The 24,692-nt window shown below is 43.6% G+C and overlaps 1 protein-coding gene across 3 annotated transcripts in view; it reads right to left on the bottom strand.

Moving 5' to 3' along the window:
- The window catches only part of LOC149282375 (arf-GAP with GTPase, ANK repeat and PH domain-containing protein 1), a 154,751-nt gene that overhangs the window by 5,644 nt on the left and 124,415 nt on the right, over window positions 1-24,692 (bottom strand). Inside the window, exons 11-17 of one of the 3 annotated variants that reach the window (XM_089498233.1) lie at window positions 24,504-24,672; window positions 21,014-21,181; window positions 15,806-15,967; window positions 12,748-12,822; window positions 8,566-8,720; window positions 8,115-8,205; window positions 6,900-7,122 (exon numbers count right to left, since the gene is read on the bottom strand). In XM_089498233.1, the coding sequence (XP_089354359.1) occupies window positions 6,900-7,122; window positions 8,115-8,205; window positions 8,566-8,720; window positions 12,748-12,822; window positions 15,806-15,967; window positions 21,014-21,181; window positions 24,504-24,672 (1,043 nt within the window). The remainder of the gene's footprint in view (window positions 1-6,899; window positions 7,123-8,114; window positions 8,206-8,565; window positions 8,721-12,747; window positions 12,823-15,805; window positions 15,968-21,013; window positions 21,182-24,503; window positions 24,673-24,692) is intronic. The other 2 variants (XM_089498234.1, XM_089498235.1) reach the window with 2 other exon arrangements.

The raw sequence follows: 24,692 nt of genomic DNA, 5'->3' as shown, positions 1-24,692 counted from the left end.
AATTCTCTTGTTCTCAGTGTGATGACGGCTAATTTGGACTTAACTGATTAACACCACAGTCACCTAAAATCTTGTATTACCCCCTCCCTGTACCAATTTCTCAGCTGGATGTTTGCTCCACTTCTCTACTACCTCTACTACTAGAAGCTAGATTTGTGCTCACGGGCTCGTTTGGTGATCAGTGTGCATGGGTAGCCTTCATACCCATACATTGCCCACTCTTTTACCCCACTCCCCTCCAAGACGGTGCGGGAGGCCGTGAGGAATCTCTGCGGCATTACCGAGAGAAAGCAGGAAATTGGGCAGCTTGTTAGAGGCTCACAGAACCAATCAGGACGAAATTATGCAGTCATGTAAGAAATAATATCTATTAGGCTAATTTAATCAGTGCATACTTTACAGATGGGTTAGAATGCAGAATCCAATTATATCAGACATCGTGGCTAAGATGGACTTGAACCCCCCTCACAAGGGAGCAGGGGATGAAAAGTGGGGAGGGGGCAATGAACAGGGAAGGGAGGAGGGGGCATGTAAAAGAGGTGAGAGGTAAAATAGAATGGATGTGCTGTGATTAACCCTCTCTGTGGCACACAAAAGTTAGCTGTGTCAACAGTATTTGTTTTTTTAAATTGGGAAAAATTAATTACAATGTCTAAATCTGTGAGCCGTCAAGATCCCCAATAAAGAAACACATGGAACATGTGCCCCCCCAAACCAAAAATGGCAAAGTCTCATTAGCACTTTAAATAATTTAGAGGTGGTGTAGGATGGACGTTCCATGGCATGGCTTGGATTGTTACCAAAAGCATTTCTCTGCACAGATATCGTTAACCTAAAGCCAGTCCTGCTATGGAAGTTATGATGGGTCATGCATGAAACTTAACATTTAACCCCCCCCCTCACTTTCAAGTTTTAGCAGGCAAAGGTCCTGATGGCTACTGCAATAGAGTTAGGGTCTAGCTCCAGAATGGCTCCAGTTTTGTTTGGATAAACATGACTCAAAGTACCATCATAACGTCAGCGTGGAAGATGGAGCCTTTTAATCTGGGACATGTACTTTACGCAGAGGCTGCAGATATTATATCGGCTCACGTGGCAGAGAGGTATTCTGACGCAGCTACCTGTGACCCACATCACTAGTGACAGTGTGATCTATTGGACGATCTGATGACTCTGTCACTACAAAGGAGCAGGATGACAAAGTAAGAAGCACACCGGCAGCATACAGTAACCTGACAGAGGATCATGTGCAGTATAAAAAGAATCCAGCAGATGGCTTGCTCTCCAAACAGAGCACCCGATTCATCACTCACCTCCCAAACACAAAAACCGAACTTAACAGTAAATATAAGAAAAGAAGTCTACCCACAGTGATCTTTAAAACGCGGGCCCTTGCTTTTGTAATTTTCTTTGTAACCTCTATAGCACATATTTTGGGGCCTATTCTTTGGATAAGGAGCACCCAATGCCTTGCATTCCCTGCTTCATTATGATGTTTTGAAGCTTGACCTCGTCATGGATCAATGTGAAAGATCTGTTTGTTTGGGGTTTTTTGTTCTTTATACTACTCTGTGTTCATTGCGACGGCTCACGCGGTTCTGTGCTGTTCTGTCCAATCCACTACTTTATGAGAATATTTAGATTTCAAATCCTCCAGAACTAATATACATTTTGTTGCATACCTTCATCTCTTGACTGTCAGGGAACATGAATTATAGTGAAATAATGCAATGATACATTGGTGTCACACTTACATGAGCCTCTCCCCTTGTGGCATCAATTAGCCCACTAAGTTGGCTAAACTATATAAGCATTGGGGGCACTATAACAATTAGATGGCACTTTGATTTTTGCATTTACTCCTTTTTGCACTTTAGTGCATTAAGGTCCGTGCATTTATTATTTAATCACCAGAATTAGAGAATGAGACTTCTGCTCTTAAGTTCACTTCCTGGACATGCTTAAAGCAGCCATTCGGTCGCGGGAAAGGACATGCGCAGCAGGGTCTCATTAGACTGGCGTTAAGATTATCACAGCTAGGGTGGGGGAAAAGGGGCAAATGCATATGTATCCTGAAGAACCCCCCATGCATTTGGAAGGGGAGCTCCACATAGATATAGAGAGCCCTTCCTGTTATCATATGGAAGGTGACGGGTCACGGAACAAAACCTTTAGTACATTTCCAACCTTGGAGTTTGAATGTTAGTCTAAAATTGAAAAGCGGGGAGTGGGTTGCCAATAAATAGATATCCAAAATTGAAACCTACAGTTACAAAATGGAAAGCTCAGAGCAAAAATTGATTTAAAATAATATCAATACTACTAAACATGCTCCTGACAAGTTCAATTAGTTCAAAGTAGAGTTTCTAAATAAACCGCCAATCTTTTTCTCTTTCCCTGACCTCGGCAACGGACACGGCCAGGACACAGTGTGCATTGCTCAGTGATATGCTTGCCATGCGATGCCTCCAGATACCCCATCACATATCTGCACCAGGGAAAGAGGGGAAACGAGCGCAACATTGCTTTGGGTCTGTAAAAAGCAGTGTCTCAGTGTCTAATTAACGGCCCTGCTAGTCACAGCTGGAGTGGCAGATCTAGGGGTGATTAATTCAATTAGCTGGCATAGGAAACAATAAGAGTTTCATTCGTCCTCCGTGTGAGTGTGGCCTGGGGAGGGTGCTGCGTGTTTCTGGAGGGGACTGTATGCCGAGTGCCAACTTGTGAGCTTTGAAGTGCAGCGATGACATCGTGCAGAGGTACAGCAACCAGCGAAACGTCCCAGCAGCGCACCTTACAGGAGCTGGAGCGCAGAGAGCCTTAAAACCGAGGCTCAAAGTAGGATCTTAACGATCGAAATCATTTACTCAGAGTACGCTTAGCACTGGGTAACTTACCGTGCCAGATATTGCACTGCCTATACAGATGGGGTTGCAATGCATTGTATTGTCCGACTCAGGACTTATCTCATGGGCAGAAAGAAAGTAAACAGTGACATATTCCTTTTAAGCATTGCCCCTCACGCACAGGCACATGAAGCCCCCTCCCAAGCTGGGGCTTTTCTCATTACGGACACTGTGCTAAAATTAATCAAGGTGAAAATTGCAATCAGTCTCCTGCTGGGGAGCCAGGCTGGCATACATTGCCTACGTGGTAGAGGGAGGTAGGGAGCAGACTTGTGCATCATGTGCTTTTGAACCCATAAAAGTAGCGATTGGCATGACGCGTGTGCTTGGCAGAAATGCTCAGGGCAAGGCTGGCGACGACGTGATTGTTCGGTACAGGCAGCTGGAATGCTATACCTTACAAACTCATGCTTTTACCTTTATGACAATAAATTTCCACAACGATAAACTAGATCCTAAAATGTTTTGCCTGCAAACATATTAAGAAAAAAATACAGAATCACATGGCACCAAAGGACGCCACATGTATATTGTTTTTATACTATTGCATTTTAGGAAGTAACAGAACATTGTAACATGTAATATTCATTTACTTAAGACTGTCCCCATGGTCATTTGGATTTTACCCGGATTTGGACATCACCTAACATATATGTAACTTTCTGGCATAAGCAGGAAAATGTGTATCCATAGGTCGCTTTAACTTGTGTAACTGAGTGTATGCGAAGAGAGATTCGGACTGAAAAAGGAACCTCTCTCTACACCTCTTCTTTGGACAGAAAGAGTTAATAATGTCTTGACACCCCCATAACCCACACCCAGCATCTGCTGCCCCAGGAGAATCCAGCTGTCCAAACTTTATTGGCAGCAAAATGTCAGATCTCCACGCCGAGCACACGGGCAACAATCACATGTAATCATGCCAGAACGCATGACACACGGCACAGGCAGAGCTTCCTCGCATGAGCATGGCATCGAGGGCACGCTGATCCGGCACAGCCCGCCTGACTCTAATACACCTTGAGTTGCAATTAGTTGCCCTGTCATTTTCGGGCACTGCTGCCAATTAATTAAGCCTGTCAAACAGAAAAACAGCGGCATTCACAAGATAATTAATATCGGGAGAGACGCTGCAGCTCCGAGCTGCGAGATCTTCCCCTGGAGAAGAGCAGAGAGAGAAGGAAAGACAAATAGAAACATTGGGAGAGACAGAGGGAATAACAGATAACGCGATACACAGAAACATACACAAAAAGGAGAGAGAGAACATGAAGACAACACAAGAAAAAGGTGTAATTAGAGAGAGAGACAGCATCAGCAGAAGTGATGGAACAGAGAAATCAGAGAACAAGGAAATAACAGAAATAATGAAGGACAAAAAGAAAGAGAACAATGAAGTAACATATGAACAGATTATTTTATGAAAAAATAAAAGGCAGAACATGATGATAGTAAGGACTGGAGGAAGAAAGACTGATGAAGAATGAATGAAATGAGAGAAAATGGAAACACGGTGAGGGAAAAACAAATGAGGGCGATAAGGTAGACTCGGGGGGAAGAAGAAGAGAGACTGCGCAGACAGGAGAAATTGTAAAGAAAGAAGAAGAGAGAACAAGCAAGATGAAAATAAAGATGAGGGAATGCGAGAGGAGGGAAAGGAGAACACAGGATGCCGGAGAAGAGATTGGCACCAGCAAACTGGCAGAGAAGAAAGTTAAACTGCCCTTGTTCTAATTGTTAAATTTGATGGCCCGTGGAGGGGGGGTGTTGTGTGCTCTGATTAAAACCTCCCCACGAGCCCGGCAGCCTCTCACAGTCTGGGCAGCTGCAGTGTCAGAGCTGGGGAGCTTATTCATATCATTAAGCCCCAGAGAACTTAATTGAAAGAAGAGCCAGGCCTGGACCTTGACACGCAGGAGGTCAGAGTAATTGCTGCCGGACATATTTAACATTAAGATAATCAGCCTATTAATTACCCTTTGGATCATTAAATCAGCCAGTTGCAAAATGAAATTCCTGCCTCTATTACTCAGCTGAGAGACCACAGGGCCTCCACTCACCATCTATCAGTGTGAGGCTGAGCCAAAAGAGAGCGAGAGGGGGGAGAGTGGAGCAGTGAGAAGGGAGAGTGGGAAGGAGACAGGGCACAGAGAAGCGAGGAGAGAAGGTTATGGCAGAGGACCCTGGTCATCAAGAACATGGAAGAAGCAGCCAAAGGTACATGCGAGAGCAACAATGAAGAATAAGGTAAATATGACAGGAATGGGGTATTATGAGCAGAGATGGGAAGCTCTTAGAAGGAAAATACGAGTAAAGAATTTCACGGAATATCTGTAACGAAAACAATTTTATTTATGAATTCTGGTGCTATCTGTACGTTCATTGCATCTCCGAGGTGGGAACTGACAGGTTAAATCAAAACTAAGACAGGAGATGGCCTCTGGACCAGAGTGGAGAGATCACAGCCAGCCATGAGGTCCTGATTATAGCAAGTTAACGAGGTGAGGTGACCCTGGCTGGCAGAAACAGGAGCCAGGGTAAGTAAATAGGGGAGGGCACGCGTGGGGAGTGTGTATGCGTGTCTGTGTGTGTGGAGGGGGCCGCCTGCTCTCCACTTAGCAGGATAATAAAGGAAATCATCCTTGATTATCAGTGCTAATTTGGACACTGCCGGTAGCTTGTTATGTGAGCTCTGAGTAGCATTTAATTAATTCAATTGCTCGTTAATGGGGGAAGTGACATGTGGGGAGCAGATGGGTCTGTGGGTCAGTGCAGCACAGTGTATTGTCCTGTGCTGGTTACACACATACCCTCCTCTTCTGCTCTAAAAGCAGGGGCCACACACTAGTATGTACTATACGGTATAATGAATAAGAAACATATGGTGGCAGAACGCAGTGCTAATGGTAATGACAATCACAGAACGGCTCCATCATTTATTTTTTTAAATTAAAATGATCCACACTTTTTCTATAGAAGTGAATTATTTCCATGATGCGTCACAGAACACTTTGCATAAAATGTAAATTACATTTTCCTTTTCAACAGTAGATGTCATTTTTATATCTGCTCATACACCCTACTGTATGTGTATACATGTATGTATGTATGTATGTATGTATGTATGTATGTATGTATATACACCGGTATATACATACAAACAAATCCCGGCAGCCTTTTGGCCACAGCTCCAAAAACATAATGGCCGAAGCCTGTTTAAAGGGGCAGTCACCTTATAATGAGTGCAGCTTAATGTAATGGTCTCCATATATCAGACAGGAGGGTACCTGTGTGCGCATACACTAATCCACTAATGCTTAACATGCTATCCTTTGGCTGTTCTGGTCAGAAACCAGAGAAGGGTATGTTTCTTTAATTATTATCTAGATATTAAATCGGAACATTTATGTTCTTTTTTGTGCGTGTTTTCACTGGGTTAACTTATGAAAACAGACATCGGTCTGAGGACAGGTGGATGTAAATGGCCAGTAAGCATTTTTCAATAAAATGTCCAAACACAATTTGCTTCTTTAGTGTGGAAACGTCTAATTTAATATCAGTTAATATCTGTTTTAATGGCGCTGCTTGTTTAACATTTCAGATCCACTAATTCAGCTGATTGGAGAGATCACAAACAGGATCTCATAAGAACCTGTGACTTCTTACCTGAATGACTGAGAGCTTGGCTGTTCGTTGACACCCCTAGGACTCTTCCTTCATTGCACTCATATACAAAAACTCTGCTGATGCAAACTCAGCAATGTGATATTTTAAAGGTGAATGACCCCCTATTGGTAAATATCCTGCCACATAGAGTGAGTAAACCCCGCATATAGAGCTGAGTTCACATGCCACAAACAGAAAAATGGAGCAGAGATGGTGCGGATGTGTTATACCCACAAAGTACCAAAGTTGGTACCAAGCTGTCAAAGTTCTAGGTTAACTAATTGAGGATTTTGTTTGGAGTGAAAACCTTCTAGTAATGGCACTGACCTGGGGCTTTCTGAACACGGCTTCACGTGGCCTTGACTGCTCCCTTCCCATATGCTGTTAGCCAGCTCGTTTCCAATGGCTGACATGACTTTGATGAGCTCGGGTGGCCAGTCATCGAGGTCCAGAGAGCGGACGCGGGAGAGATGAGTACCGAGGTTGCGGTGGATCCCAGAGCACTCTATGCACATTAGGGTGCCCAGGTTGAGACTGGCCCAGTCTGGATCTGTGGCAGGAGAGAATGGAACGAATGAGCAGGGACGGTGCCAATAAAACCGTGACAGCAAGAAACCAAGGGACAGGTCACTAATGACTGCTTATGAGTATCTATTAGCAAGAGGGGGAAAAGGATGCCCCCAAATAATGAAAAGAGCTCACTTCCCCATGACCACAGGACTATGACCACAGGAGATGTGGTTAGTCTGCTATTCATGTATGTAAGTGTGTGGATCATGTTCAATAATGTAGACGAGAGGGGAAAAACACCTCAGTATAATTTGATGATGAGCAATATATACCCACGATGCATCGGGGGATCATTATGGGCATGTGTTGCGATAGCCGGGCATTAGTACAAACGAAGCGCTATATGCCCCAGCTGTCTGCATGTAAGCAGGACGCAAACTAATTTGTATACCTGCATGTTACAAAGAAAATAAAGCAGCTTCAGCCCAGGCGTTTAAGTGGATGGAGCTGCGTTTGTTTTCCCAACATAACTTACTATGTTATAAGCTCTTTTGGATACTAGGAGTGATGCACACACATTGGTGTTTATGTCTGGGAATTACATGACAGGTACACTATTCTGGAAGAAACTATATAAGGCGGTGTGTTACATCCCATGTACTGTACATCTGCACAAACCAATGAAAAGTATCTGCGCTATCCATATGTGAAAGGAAAATGCAATGAATGTATATTTGGAAAAGGTGCATAGCATCCAACTTTAGTTTTGTGACACTCGCTATGTCCTACCAGAACAACCACACTGGTTTGTGTACATGGAAATACACAAAACAAAGAAAGCACTAAGGTATTATACTTGTTCAAGTTGTGTCATTACACCAGATATCTGGCATTTTCATTTAAGAGTATCACTCTTTCCTTTTCACTGTGTACATGGAAATGTATAGGCATGTATTAGTAAATAATTCGATGCTCTTTTTATAAAGATCTAAGAGAATACAAAGCAGTCTCATTTATAAGAGAAATACTTACTTTGTGCGTCACAGTCCACACAGTGGGAGTTTCCTGGCAAGTTGCGGATGGACTGGAGGGCTAAAGCCTCGTTGTGGCTGGTGAGACGGGACTGAACGAGAGAAAAGGAACAGAATTTAGGGAAAAAAACTACATGTAAGTAAAGTCAGGGTGCAAATCAGTGCAGCGGTTATTAAGTAGCTGGAAACATGTTAGGTGGCATGGAACGTGATCTGCAGAGCCTTGAACAGCTGGTAGGGCATGCTGTGATAAGGTTGGTTTCAATGTCTTCATGCAGGAGGGTGTGCTAGGGACAATTAGTCTAGGGAACTAGAAATAAGTGTTGGTGTTGGGCCAGCTTGCAGAAAATACAGGCCGAATGGACAGAGAGCAGAAGTAGTACACGTCGTGGTCACGCAGAACGGCTATGGAATAGTGCAGTAAGCCGGTACCTTCGTTGTGGGATCGTTACCTTATTCTTGCTGCTCTCGCAGGACTGGAGGCTGGCCAGAATCTGACTCTCTATGGCCTGCACCCAGGAATCCCTCTCTTCGTAACTGGTGGCTTCAAAGTGCCAACTTTGACCAGTAAGAGAAACAATAATAAACTCAAAGTTCTCCTCTTGTTCTGGAACAGAAGAAAAAGTTTTAGTCAGAAACATTGAAGCGGGTTAAGAAATCTGTGGGCAGACAACATCAGCTCTAGAACGGAACAGCAGCGTGTGATATGGGATGATGACTTTGCCAACGTTGTACAGTACCACCAAAGATACATGTTACGGGTCTGGATACTACAGAACGGAAGAATTTAATTCTCAGTGTATAATTTATTTCAGATGCCCTATTATCGCACGTGAGGGCAAATCACCTATGAAAAACATACCCCTTGGGACTAAGCAACCTGGACTTAGGTTAGTAGTAGCTTCATAGAAAGCATGACGTCAACATGAATAACCTAAAAACGGCAAGAGCTTCTGTCTTAGCACACATGTATTAAAAGCAACAAATGAGCTAAACAAGAAAAGTGTACTCACCTCACACTAGCAACACGCGTAAGGGTATTTAATATCGTACATTACTACACGTCACAACAGTATGTATAACGTGCCAAGAATGCTTCAGACCGAGATTCGCAACATTTATTACCATTATATGGAAAAAAGCGATTTAAAATTTACAATTTGTAAAATCCTGAAAAAGACAAAAACCCTAACAAGAAGGGAAAGCACTCGCACACGTCAAACACACGGTTTCATATGTGTGTAGTAACGCGGTTTGAGGGTGACCATCCTATTGCACATGGACTTGATGCACAAATGAATGAGTTTACATTTGTACGCTTATTTCTTAGATACGCATACATACTGTGGGACACGCTGCTCATCTATAAGCTAATGGTAGGAAATCTATGTGCTCGGCCTCCACGGGGCCTGCGGATCCAGGGAGTCTGCCAGCAGGCTTTCTAGTACTCAGATGTGCTATGCCGGAATCGCCACTAAATGAAATGGAAAAGGTGGGCACGGGTGGGACTGCAGGTTTAAAAATATTCAAACAGAATCAGGGGAACCGTACCATCTGCAAGGGCATCTGATCCCGACCACAAGAGAAAACATGACATTCATGACATATAACGTCAACTTTAGGGTTTTCTGTCATTTAATGAACTTGAACCAAATTTAAAAATGGGCCCATCATCTAAACAGCATTCTACATGGTATAAGTACTGAAATGTCCTAAAGCACAAATTCACATGATATCATCAGAACAAACCTAACGCCTGTTATTAAAGGGTCTCCCTTAGCTCTTTATTATCAAATATCTGGTCATTCCCGTCACCGCCAAGCATCGCTTTTTCAGCTGCTGTGTCAGACTTACTGGCGACAGATTCTACAACACAACAATTCTAACGTAACGGAGATCCGTTCTCCACATTCATTTAGTAGGCTTACTTTGTGGCTGATACAAGTGCTGTCACCGAATTATTTGCCCATCACACCATTACATTACAGTACATTTTATTTATGGAGTATATTACCCTGTGATGAAAAGGCTATTGGAAATTGACCATTGTTCCTGATTTATTGTTTTTGGTAAATCATTGCCATTTAAATTGGTTCTTTACAGATCTTCGGTAAGCGAGCCCATAATCATTACTGGACTTTTCAATGACATTGAAAAGACACAATGTGCGCTTACGGTCTGCGTCAATCAGTGCAGGTGCATGAAGCGCGAGTCTAGCGCAAAATTGTGTCAATAAGGCGATCAGAAAGAACATGCCTTTGGTTTCCATGGAAACTGCTCTACTTTTCACCGGGAAACGCTCCTTACAGACACCCTCTGATATCCATGAGCGAACCTCAGTTGCCTCCAGTATGCATCATATTTATGCCCCATCAGGCCACAGAGGAGCCGCACTTTCTAAATGACGCCCAGGGAAAGCAATTTGTATGAATCCATCGTCGGGTATAAATTGCTTTGGCGACCATAGTGTTAAAGGACAGGAAAGCGGAGCTGGAAATCTTAAATAAATAAAAATCCAATCTTTTATTAACTAGAAACCTGCGTGACGCGTCCCCCAGCCTGCAAGTCAATTTGTGACCCCTGACCTCGCTGACCTTTAACAAAACGGCAGCCTGCGCATGCAAATGGCGCCTTCCGTAAGAGCAGCAGGGGAGAGGCGGGGGGGGGGCACATCTTGGAAACGAGAAAGAAACGCGGGAGAGGAGAGAGAGGAGGGTGGGGGCAAACAAAAAACAAATTAAAAAGCTGTTACTTAAATGTCACAGAACACAATTGTTTTTGGCTACAGATCATTACACCTGATACGAACACATTACATACACAGAAGTATATAGAGATATATATACATATACACACATGATGAAGGGTAATGACCGAGGAGATGGCCCCTGTTGCTGCATGAAAGAAAAATAAAATGTATTCCTATTTAACAATTTACATGCCAGGGATGGACTGGGATAAGTGCTACAATGGCATAATGTGCATACGCTACACTAATATAATTATTTCACCAATATGTGTGTCTTTATATGAAAATGGCTATAGACAATGGAGACGGACGCAAACCAGTCATTACACATCGAACATTACATTCTTATTATATGGAGTTATAGTCTTAGAGCGCCAGCAGATTGAGAGCAATTACATACAATATTTATATATATATATATATATATATAAAAAATAATAATAATAAAAAAAAATATATATATATATACATACACACACACACACCCCGGTATATAAAGTCACACCCATATATACATACACAAACGTTATACAAAGTCATAACCTGCTGCAAAGCAATTGTTTTAACCCTCTGCCACATTCATACCGTTTATCAGGGAGGACAGAGACATGCTGCACTTGTATTTGCACAAAACCAGATTGTGCCACATTGTTCCAGAAGAGGTTTGCATCCCCTTCTTGTAGGCCAGTGTATAAAATGTAAAGTCTCTCTTTCAGATTAAACAATTGGAGATATATTCTGGAGAAAGAGAGAGAGGAGAGAGAGAGAGGAGAGAGAGAGGAGAGAGAGAGGAGAGAGAGAGAGGAAAGAGAGAGGAAAGAGAGAAGGAAGGAGAGGAGAGCGGGAGCGACCTTCATCTCGAGGTCCCAAGTCATGTTCTGGACACAGCGCAGTAAGTAGTATAACGCCCCGTTTATAGTTAAAGGTTTCTGAGAGCCGTGTGAATGTTTTTGACTCGTGCGTTGTGTCCTGGGCCATAGGCTTCCATCTTAGTGCACATTAAGCCTACATTTAGCACACTTTCTAAACGCTGAGATTTGTAGAACAATATGACGCAATATCACTGAAACACTTTTGGTGCAAATCTCATAACGGTTGATGGCCAACAGCCATGTTACCCACTTGCCAGGGCTTTGCTAGCTTAGTTATCACCAATTACCCTCCTATGGTACCCACAGCCTAAGGGAAAGGCGTACACTGACAGCACCCACCATCTCACTAAGGAGCATTGCATGTCACCCATCTCCTAAAGGGGTCCAACAATCCAGTCTACTGACTTTTCACACTAAAAGAAGGTTAAATGAGTGTGTATAGAAACTAAACTTATGAAGGCACATGAAATCCAACAAATGCATCGTGAGGGTTTGGCTAGATCTAGACTTTGGGAGGCATGGTGATAATAGCCAAAAGATGAGTCCGTGCCCACATGTGACTACAGCACGACTTCTGCATAGGGGTAAATGGATGGGTTTTCATGTGCGAATCACAAATGAGTGCGTAACTGGACACTACTTCAAAATCTTTCTCACGTGAGAAACACTTTTTGCACAAGATGGAGGCCGGAACGGGTGGTAGTAATTGGATGAAATGAGGCAAAATGGGACGACGACCTTGACTGGCTGACTACAGCCTTGATGAGACTACCAACCTTGTAAGCATCTTCCAGCAGGGGCCGAGTCACCTCCGTGTCCTGTCACGGAGTGTACGCCGCCGTATAAAGCTATCACATGGATATGGTACTCTGCTGCTATGTATGGTGCTGCGCATACACCTTCCGGGACGTGAAATGATAGCGGCCGCAGAACGATGACATGAAACACCAAGAGAAGACACAGCCGGCGAGGCACATGCAGACAGCGTGGGGTGAGAAGGGGGCGAGCGTTACCTTCAGTGTTAGCGTTGCCGCTGTAAACATTTCGCAGGCTGCCAACACGGTTTAGTTTCCATGCTTTGCGTTTAGCTGCATCCAGAGAGCAGGAGGTAAGGAGAGACGGAGAAAGAGAAAAATAAATGGGGAAGAGAAAGGAGAGGGACAGACGGAAGAGCGAGTGGGTCGGAGGGGGAAAGGGGGTATTATGTATTGTGTTTCCAGTGCATTCGACAAAGATCTAGCATTAGCACAGCATTAGGCAACCTGCGGCTGTCACGCCAAGACACATTTTTCTCCCGCATCTGTACAACAATGAGCTCCGCTCGATGATCATACGGCCGTCAGAGATTAGTTATTTCTCCCCGCCAGTCACTATGCTTTGTTCCATCACGCGCAAGTTTGGCTATCCAAGCAAACACATCAGACCCGTTAAGCTGCATAAAGTCCTGTGTAATGCAAAACGCATGATCTGTTTCGGGAATAAGAAAGCGACAGCGGGTTTGTTCACAATATATTTGTTAAAGCGGCTTTTCATTATTTAAATTCATGAATTAAACGTTTAGGCTGTTATAGAGATTTATACGTAAACAGTGTCACTGAGGTGTACCCGATGTTACAAGGCTGAAAATGGACACGCCGCAGAAACCGAGGAAAGGAATAGACGTGAAAACATTTATCCAAAACAACTGATGGATGCAGATCTGCCCGCTGCTCTATTACTAACAAAGAAGGAACGTGTTATGGATATGATGCACATACATGCTTACTCCGTGTACGATGGATACAGAGCCAGTCTGGTAACACAGATACACGTGTGGGAAACCGCGGCGGTCCGCAGCCATCTCAGAGAGGCTTTCCCCACTTCATCGCGGCCCCGATAGTGATAGAGGATCACTAATACCAGCATGCTGATCCAGCCAGCAGGTCAACCGCTTAGACGTAATCACTCAAATTAATAAAACAGAGAATCCTTTCCGTATATTATTATTATTTTGTATTTGTTTTACCAATTAATTTTCAATATAATTATACTCACCCTATGTTCCAATCAGTGTCACTAGAGGACTATCACAACACGTCGGGTACAGAAGCAAACATCACACTATGAGAATTATTTAAAGGTCACTGTGTTTATGACTCTGAATGGAGGGACACAAAACTTTGATATAAGTTGAAGTATACACCATTCATGAAACTGTGGAGTAAGGCCTAATAACATACATATATATATATAAATATAAAATCAATGGCCTGAAAACCAGTAACACACAATACTGCCCATTTCTAAAACTACAATCGCAAAGCAGCTGCACTTCTTTACACATGACAAAACACGAAGTGTCCAGAGATGGTCCATGGATATACGAGAGACCCCCTGATCAGTAATTAAAATCTAGGGGTGCATCATATAATACATGAGCACAGGTGCACAAAATGACCATAATACGACTTCCAGGTGCAGCAAGCTCAGGGCATGGGAACCCGCAGCATCAAACCTAAGCAGGGCTTTGACAGGGATCACATTTCAAAGGGTTAATTAGAGGGCTGCATATTTAACGTGAATCTGTGATCAGTGAAGCACTGGATCCCCAACAACGCAATTTGAACTCATCCAGGGTCTAAGGATCTGATTTTACAGATGTGGTCTAAATACGGAAATAATTCCTTATTTCAAACATTCACAGCAAAAGGTCCCAAACTGCGGGAAGGACTGAAAAGCTGCGGCATCTCAGGGAGACGGAGTACATTCTGCTTACAATTACAAGGCAGCCGATAACGGCCCTGTCATCAGCTAAATCTGGGGCGGAAAATGCTTATACTATTTAAAACTAGGCAGCAATATTGAGGCGAAAACCTGAGTGCCAGTAAATAACATGAAAAGGGACCATGTGCTATTAAATCATTTGTAAGGAAAAAGGGCACGTAAGAAGTTCAACCCCTCCGTGTTTTTTTGAAATGCAAGGATGATGGCAAAAATAATCAGAAAAGGTGCATCTAGTGATTCTGCTTCCAGCGTCTTCTATCATTATCAAAATAATACCTTTGTCGGGTATAATAGTATCAGATACTCTGCTATTTCATGGCTTCCTATGGAAAGGAGGTATGGCAAAAATAGGCTAAAAAATAGTTATGGTAAAAAATTTTTTAAAAAAAAGTATACATTGAGTATTATACGAAAGCATTTTATGCAGCCGTACAAGCTAACAGAAAGTAGAGAAATACAAGACGTAAAATTGACATATCACCGCACAAAACAAACATACCAATTCATTCTTTAACCTGAAAGATTATGATTAGCTGGGAAGAGGGGATGACTTGGCTCGCTAACCCCATCCCCAGTGCACCGATACCTAAACTGTATCTCATACCCCCAGTGCACCGACACCTAAACTGTATCTCATACCCCCAGTGCACCGATACCTAAACTGTATCCCATACCCCCAGGGCACTGATACCCAAACTGTATCCCATATCCCCAGGGCACCGATACCTAAACTGTATCTCATACCCCCAGTGCACCGATACCTAAACTGTATCTCATACCCCCAGTGCACCGATACCTAAACTGTATCCCATATCCCCAGGGCACCGATACCTAAACTGTATCTCATACCCCCAGTGCACCGACACCTAAACTGTATCTCATATCCCCAGTGCACCGACACCTAAACTGTATCTCATACCCCCAGGGCACCGACACCTAAACTGTATCTCATACCCCCAGGGCACCGACACCTAAACTGTATCCCATATCCCCAGTCGAGGAGGGCGACAGGGACCTATTTGGGTGGGACATGGAACTCCATCAGGCAGCCACAACATTGGCAAATGGACACATACTCTGTAAACCTATTCTTCTCTCTCTACGGGTTAAGGGTTGCTCATAGGTTTGTTAGAACAGTGTTGATGAAAGGAATTTTTCTTTTTTGCAGCGGTGAAACCGTAAAGAAGGAGCCCACGGTGGAGCAAGATTTGATGTTCACATCAGAACAAAATTTCTCCGTCGCATTCCTTAATGGCTGTGACAATGAAAGGGTTAATGTGATTACAGACAGTGGAAGAGGGCTCTCACCTTCGGCCGTACTGGACAGGCCGTCGGCTTTGAAGTTGCTGGTGCTTTTCTTTCGGCGGTGCTTTTTGCGGTTGGCGTGGGGAGAGGGCGGCGGGTCTATCTTCGGGCTCGCGGTGCTGCAGATGCTTGGACTGGAGCACACGGAGTCACCCAGGCCTGTGTCTGTAACAAGAAGAGAAAACATGACTAAATCCGATGTATGCAAAGAGGGGGGGAAAAAGGACCAGACAGAAAGAAAAGAGTATGTGGGTAAAAGATAATAAGAAATGAGACAATGAAATAACAGAACAGCATGAAATAGACAGAGCAAAAAGAGACAGAAAAATAGCGAAGGATGAAATGAAGAAAATAAGAAGAGCTCAAAGAGTGTAGAAGAAACCGAGAGGGAGGGGACAGGGAGAAGAGACATCGTCTATTTAGATTGCGCTGCTTCTCCCCATGACACAACAATTTCAATTATTTTATAGATCTTGTACATTCACAATCCTGTTTTATTGCGCTAGCAAGAACCCGTCCCATCCGCTCCCAAAATATACCCCTCTCCTCTGGGCAGCAGCTCCGATCAGCTTAGTGTCAGAGACAGGCAAGGAATAAAATAACATTCACATCCCATAAATATCAGCAGCGGGGAGATGAACCCTCCGAGTGATCGCTGCCATCACCGGCCTGCTCTCAAGGACACTCGTAACTTATTGTACAATCATTTAGCTTCAGCTCAAGTGGAAAATATGGCAACTTATCTCAGCTGACAGGATGCCACATATTGTCCTGGCAATACCCTCTGGTCATGTTGTGACTGGCGAAGACTCTGGGAAACGGCACGTCCTCCAAAAATAAAATAAAATGCAAACATTTCGGGCCTCACAATGAATCTGTGTGATTGCTCGCTCTATTTCCTGTATCCAAAAACGGTTTTATGTCCGTAACCGGATTTTTTCTCAAAAAAGATGGCGGTGTATCAGAGTGGGGAATTGAGACGCTGATTCTATTGCCTCAAGATATACTGTTTCCGCAACTTGGGATTTTACCGGTTTCACTGCTTTCTGGTTGCTGATGGCTGCACCCGGTTAGGATACGAGTTAAAGCAAAGAGCGCCGTAGCCACGTTACTGCCAAAGAATTAATGACTGCCCGGCCATACAAGCATTTAGCATTCTGCAGCACCGCAAACTTCTGTGAATATGGGACGCAGGCAACTGAATACCGTTACAAAGATACCAATGTTTAATAACGGAAGAATATGGAGCCATCATGCCTGATGAGTGAAAGAATACACCAGACACCGGAGCGATAGGATGCCGTGTGCCTCCGTGTTTGTTTGTAACAAAGAAACGAGACGTTCTTCTGCAAATGTTCTGGAGTTTCAGGTCTCTCTGTCGTTGTGTTCCTCAACTAGCAATTATGCAAGAACGTAAATGTTTTTTTATATGTTCTTAATATTTTTTCTTGTTTTATTTAAAAAAATCATGCTACCTTAATGTGGACCGCGGGCAGTAACGTATAGCAATGCTCTGACTTTTTTTGAGAGCATCAATTGATGAAGAACGATACATCAAGCACCAAAACGCTAAAGTATGTTGGTCTTTTGTGAAAAATAATAAAAATTCCAGTCGCTCACATACGTGAAGAGGCTTTAGAACGTTTTCACGTATATCTTGCCATTTTACAATTCAACGAGACCAACGGGATTCTAGACACTTTCCACCCTACAGCAAGCGGAGGAAGGCCCAGGGCCAAAGCGTCCGGCGCATAGCGTTTAACATACGGAGATTTCGGTGTTTCTGGCCGCTTTGTTAATGGAAAAGCCCCCCTAAGCCGGCTTTCCAGGTGATCCGCCGGTAAAGCGGTTACGATATGACAGAATCATTTTCCCGCCCGGAGTTGCTTGAGAGCTTCACTGCTCCACTGACAAATCGTACAAGACAGCTAATTTTACAAGTCAGGTAGCAGATACCACACAGCCGGCAAAAAGCGGGCAAGAATCTGACACGAGACCCTCCGACGCCTGCCTCCTCCCCCGATCTATAGACCGCACTCCGGCGCTTTTTTTATTCTCTCGCAGCACCTCCTGTTTTGTGGCCCTTCAGATAAAGTAATTTATCTAATTAGGAAACGTTCAGAGAGCTTTTCAAAAGGCGGGAGCCACAGGGAAACGCGGGCTGCTTAAAAAAATAAGATCCTTTTACTCTGCCCCCCATGCATGCCGTTAATTGAATGCGGTGAGGGGGGAAGACGGCATTGAAATCAGAAAATAATATGAGAGCCCGATGTGTGTTATTTTGTCTTGCACAAAAAGCAGGGACAATAAGCAGCATATTCACTGGCAAAGGGGGACATTTAAATCCCAAAGATAGAGAAGAACAAGAAGAAACAAGAGAAAAAACTTCTCTCCCCGGCCCCGCTGATATCACACGCGCATTAACACAGCGCTTTTAGATTCCGAAACCTTTTAATGAAAGGAAGAGAGAAAGTTTAAATTAAAAGGATTTTACATGTTTGAAGTAAATGACAAAAAAAAAAAAAAAGGAAATAATAAAATAAAATAAAAAAAACCCCCCTTAAAAGTATGGAACAATGAGCGTTGATGGTGCAGCGTGAGTGGGCCACGGGTAAGGGGGGTCTGAGAGATTGAATTTGCTGTCTGGAAAGAATGGGGAGGGGGGCCACTTTCGGAAAAGTTTATTGCAAGAAATATCGGAAGCATTTATCATTTTTCTCGCATTGCCAAGTACCTGATTATTCCTCATTTCCCTTTTTGTCATATTCTTGATGAGTTTTTCCACTGGGGAAGTTAACCCTTTATTGCTATAAAACTAGCTGTGGTGACAGCCTAGCAGCCGATAAAATTACACCGATGGTCAAGAGTGGAGGATTCTGGGACGGTAGGTGGTCGCGTCACCATAACAGCATCTTTATTGCTATGGTTTGCCTATAGTCACTGGGTGGTTGCCGTTGTCTCTACATCTTTTGATACTGACCTGTGTACCCGACGTCAATTTTATGCCAAAATTCTTTAACCATAAAACTATATCACCACACAAATACAGTAGCAAAAAAATACGTCAGTACTCAGTATCCGGTGACGTCAGAGGAAGAAACAGGTCCGTAGGTACACACCTTAGTCTGGACATACCCCATTATGGTTCCTCCACGTAGGGACTAACCGCAAGCACAGTCTATAATATAGGACAAGAAAAAAGGGCAAACCCAATACTTTCTAGGCTTTTTTGCGGGGTATATGAGAGGTTCCTACACCCCATGCCTAATATCTATATTGCAGTAAGATACGCAGGTTGTGCGATCTGTGATGAGGAGGCCTACACCCTTGGGCACATGCTCCCCTTGTAGCCAAGACCAATCCCAATCTTTCCCAAAGCTCATAGCTGTCGCATTAACATGAGAAGACAAGGTCACCAATTCTCTTTTAAGGATCCTGATCTAGATGAATAAAAGACACGCAAACCATTTTCTGGGGCTCGCTGTGGATTGTATTGTTCCTCTGTGACAATGCTCACAAATAGTGTCTTGTACAGGAGACATCTTCAAACTCGCGCCCCCTCCTACCCCCCTTCCAAATACTCGGCTGTCTTTTTTTGGCTGCATAGATCCTTGTTATTATTTCTTGCGCCTCTGAAGACATCTCTCTTCTCCATTTCCCTCTGTTCCGTTTTCCCCGTCACAAGATTGTCACTCGGAGGAATTTTTCCCTTTCTTGTGCTTTTCTCTTGGAAGAAGCTGAAAGCCTCATCCCCGACTGTCACTTCAATGGGGTTACGGCTACGTCCCTACCTCTGCTGTCTGCAGCACCTGAAATCCCTAGAAAATCTCAGCTCCAGAACCAGAGAACTTGTGCAAATTACAGCAAAAAGTTGTTCCTTTGCATTAACCAATTCATGGACATCACCCTTATATAATCATTTAAAAAATAAGGACATAAACTGGGAAAGTAGTAATAGATTTCTTACGATTGTTTTTTGGGAGGATACAGGACTGTAGGATGCTGCAGGGGGTTGGTGATTAAAATGTGCTTCACTGAGCGGTGCTGTATAGTGTGCTTTGGCAAGCAGTGTGTTTGTGGTGGGCATTGTGAAGTTTAGTGTGGCAGCAGGCAGATTGAGGTTTTGTACGTGGAAATGGGCACAGTAAGTTTCAGATGGTGGTTGTGGCAGTGCAGTATGCCACAGTGCTCATGGTACAGTTTAGAGCGTGGTGGTGGCGGGCAGGGTACAGTTTAGAGCGTGGTGGTGGCAGGCAGGGTACAGTTTAGAGCGTGGTGGTGGAAGGCAGGGTACAGTTTAGAGCGTGGTGGTGGAAGGCAGGGTACAGTTTAGAGCGTGGTGGTGGAAGGCAGGGTACAGTTTAGAGCGTGGTGGTGGCAGGCAGGGTACAGTTTAGAGCGTGGTGGTGGCAGGCAGGGTACAGTTTAGAGCGTGGTGGTGGAAGGCAGGGTACAGTTTAGAGCGTGGTGGTGGCGGGCAGGGTACAGTTTAGAGCGTGGTGGTGGCGGGCAGGGTACAGTTTAGAGCGTGGTGGTGGCAGGCAGGGTACAGTTTAGAGCGTGGTGGTGGCGGGCAGGGTACAGTTTAGAGCGTGGTGGTGGCAGGCAGGGTACAGTTTAGAGCGAGGTGGTGGAAGGCAGGGTACAGTTTAGAGCGTGGTGGTGGCGGGCAGGGTACAGTTTAGAGCGTGGTGGTGGCAGGCAGGGTACAGTTTAGAGTGTGGTGGTGGAAGGCAGGGTACAGTTTACAGTTGCTGACATCGGGCTGCTCGCTTCTCATAGATCCCAGTACTTCTCAGTGCCAGGAAAAGCTGGTGGGATATTTGCAAATAATTATAGTTGAAGGATAAGCAGTACCCGGTCACCTCAAATAAAAGTCACATCGTTGGGATGGGCAAAAAACTGCTATGCTCAAGCTGGAATGCTTGGTATTAATTATTTTGTTAATCCACTATTAGAAGCACATCTTTTCTGTATATAAAGGGGCGATAATAAATAGAAAAGTTGTTCATGTGAGACATTTGCCACTTTTAAAAGTCTAAGGAAACTACAGAATGTTAACCCCAGAATTGCAAAAAGAGAGTAGGTGAGGATTGACAGTAATGTACCCAAACTGTCACAAAACTGTCAAATGCGCCACACATATATAATAACCAGCCATTGGCTGGCGAGGAAGATATTAAACGGAGATGGTTTTTGGCATGTCCTTACCGCTGCTGATAGCTGAGTTGGCGATGACAGCGCCCTCACTCCACTGATCGGCACTGGACACAGAATACGACCTTTGGTGCATCCCGTCCATCCTGCTGAATGATCCAAGACTAATTCCACTCGGGCCACTAGCCATCTGGGTGACGGATGTGCTGCTGGTCACATTCCCTGGACAGGTTAGACAGGAGGAAGTTTCTACATGAATCATTGACTTTGGTCCCAAGCTATAGAGGATATCCAGTGATCATTAAAAAGTGACCATGTATATCATCACAAGGGCAGGCAACTGCTGGATTTGATAATATTTTTTTAAGAAATGAACAGCAATTAAGTCATCGCTTTAATTCACACAACATCTTGGCATTGCTATTTCCATCACCTTATATAGAAACTGCTAACATCATGAGTGTGTCTTTATCTTTAGGTCTTTCTGATCGATAAGAATATGTATCAAAACAGGTATAGAGAAACAGAAATAAATGAGATAAAAGAGATACGACATTAGAATACAATTTAAAATGAATTTAAAAGCTCAAACAGTCTGAAACCGCAAAGAGGATACATTTGGATTTGCACTGACATAGAACACGGAACAGACAAAGGGAGGGCGTTATGGGTATCTATGTAATAATATGTACCATATATCTACTCACACGAGTTTTTGTTTGGAGGTGGCAGGAAATAAAGTGAAGGAAAGAGAAACAAAGAATTGACAGCAAAAGGAAAGAGCATAAATGAGGGACGAGAAGCGGAAGTAATAAACAAGTGCTGGAAGAAAGTAAAAGGGAGAGGAAAAGGGGACCCAATAAGTGTTAAAGAAACACAAAGGGAAAAAAAGAATAGCAGTTAGAAATCGCAGAAAAAATATGAAAAAGCACAAGAGAAAAGATAAAAAGATACGGAGAGAAGGACAGGAAAAGAAAGTGTTGTGTGTGTGATCGGGAAGCAGAACGAGTCCTGGTCCAATGAATGGCAGCAGAGACTTGCGCCAAGCCCATGTTACCCCGCTTCCCAATCACAAGAAGACTTTCCCCGTCTCCGGGCTCTCACTTGCGCTATCTTTATTATTAATATTAGTCTCACATTTACTTGCTCCTGCCACAGCGAGAGCGACATCAGTTGGTGCCTGTCGGCTGCGAGAGGCGTCCTGATAAACAGCCTCTACAGGACACACAACAGGGATAATGTACACTTAAGTACTTGCAATGTGCTGCCATTCTGCACAGCCGATTACTTCCCGCGCCTGTCACTCAAAGAGGAAATGGCTGAAGCCATTAGATAGAAACCTTTGCAATGTATCCGAAATGCATCCTGCGATGCCATTAATCTGAGAGCTGGAGGACGCCTAGAGAGGAGCTTCCCTCCGTGAGGGGGCCAGTGGAAGGGGCTGTAGTCACGTGAAATTGCCCCCCCCATGTCGTTAATCAAGGCCTGCTTATTGCCCCCACCACTGTTTGAGGACAAAAAGCCCCCTCTTAAACTCTCATTATGAGACATAGAGCACAGCAGAGTGGGAAGCGTGAGAGAAGCGGGTGAGAGGCAGGAAGAGAGGGGATCAGCGTGTAATGGGGGAGACGGAGAACAAAGAATTAAAAAAGTGCTCAAGGATTAAAAACGGTAAAGGAAAAACATACCGGATGGAGAAAAAGGAAGCAGGAGACACGACGGGGAGGAAAGAATCTAAGTAGTGGTGGAAGAAGTAGTTTAAAAAAGATAATAATTAAAAAAAAATTATATATATATATATATTTCATGCATTCACACACACACACACACACACACATTTATATACACATACACACGTGCACACAAATGCATCTGTATTTATATGGGGACTATAAAGTAAAAGGGAAAAGTGTTGAGGAGATAGGAGATGCAGACAGACAATGGGGAGGAGGAGGAACACAGGGGACCAAAGCAAGTCCGATGGCATTAATATTCATGACAATAATTAGTATTCTAGGTCACTGAATATTCATTGCTATTAGTTTGGATTTTATGGGTTTACGAGATGTTCTGATTGTTGGAGTGTGGAGGACGCGGCACGATGAGGACTTTTAAGATGTCATCAGCAGTTCAGCACCGAAAACACATTAGTGGTTTTGGGTAAAAATCAGCCCCTTGCCTCTTGATGGATTTAACATTATGAAAGAGACCTGGGGCTAGTGAAGAGTTGAGGAGGGGGAGTTTTCACCCCCTGTCTCAGTGTGAGAAGCTGGCAATACATTAAGTTTTACATGTTTTAACAAAAAATACACAGAGACACGCATCTCATTTACAACTCTACATTCATTTACAATGCTATATTCCTCTGACTATAAACATCGGACTTGCTGTGGTCTCCTCTACTCCACCTTCCAAGTCTTCTCCATCACCTTTCCCTGCACTTCTTAACTTCCAGCTAAGAGACACATTATAATATACATTACCCACCCTTCTGTCCTGAATTCTTCCACTCACGCTCATTCATGGCGATTTTTTTTACCTATCATATTTATATGGTACTCATTTTTTAAACTTTGTTCTTCTCTGCCCACCATTATCTTGGTTGAAACCAGATAAAATAATGCTATATTCATCAAGTGGGCGGTAACAGTAATGAAGGCTTGGGTGTTGTATTCCAACAGCCCTAACCCCAACCCGCCACCCATTGGAAATGGAGGCCACATAACGTAGCAAGGGAGGCAGAGATCCATTCTTTCGCTTCTGCCACAAAATTAATTCCAGGATGCAGTGCATTTTATTGTGAACTGAGACTTGTTGGCATCCTGGCACTTCAATAACTAATTGCTTTCATTAAAGCTGCTTATAGGTTGTGCTTTATGCCAGTCAGCCAATGTAACAGTTTTGTAGATACTAGGAGTAAAGTTACCCTCATATAAGTAGAGACTGGTCGATGAGAGAGAACAGACAAGATCACTCAGACTCAGAACAGAAAATACCCTTCCTCGTGGTGTACACATAAGGTGAGTTTTTAGCACATTTATTGCTTATTTTCATCTGTAAATATAATTAGGGTTCATTTAGCACATAGAACTGTAAAGTGTAGAATTTGGAAACAGCAACTGATCAGCGATAGGACAGAAAATGTAATTATTTACAAATAAGATTGCCTAGTGACCCAAGAGAACACTGTTTGTGACTTTCGGGAATATTTATAGAATATGTAGCGTTACGTAGGCTTTCAAGACCTCATTGAAAAAAAAGAATGAACCTACAAAACATCATATAAAATGGAAATGAACTTATCACCTAAATGATTATTCCAATTCTACATATATAAAGAAGAACTGAGAATAAACTACAATTACTGGTAAAATTGCACATCTCACATAAGGCACCTGATCTAATATAACTTACCAAGAAACACACACTGCTCAGAAAGCACACTAGGTGGATGTACTTGGCACATACAAGATCCTACACAAAGCTTCCGCTGCTTGCCATATACACATTTACAGCGCAGCAGGCAATCCAAGCTATCCCATACCTGTGTTAGAGGAGATCTGCAGCCCGCTAACCTCCTTTGTGAGGCCGTTGGTTTTCGGACTGGCAATTGGCGCGCAAGATGATGTTGCTCGTGGAGGCCGTTTCCCTGGAACTTTGACTGTGGTCCTGAGGAGATCAATCTCTTTACCATGGACATTCTGCATATAATCCTAAAAGGAATCAGAATTGA

Source organism: Sceloporus occidentalis, unplaced genomic scaffold (genome assembly GCF_023333645.1).
Source record: "Sceloporus occidentalis isolate IW3139 unplaced genomic scaffold, rSceOcc1.0.p SCAF_117, whole genome shotgun sequence".
In the NCBI taxonomy this organism is placed as follows: domain Eukaryota; kingdom Metazoa; phylum Chordata; class Lepidosauria; order Squamata; family Phrynosomatidae; genus Sceloporus; species Sceloporus occidentalis.
This window is presented reverse-complemented; position numbering and strand designations above follow the sequence as displayed.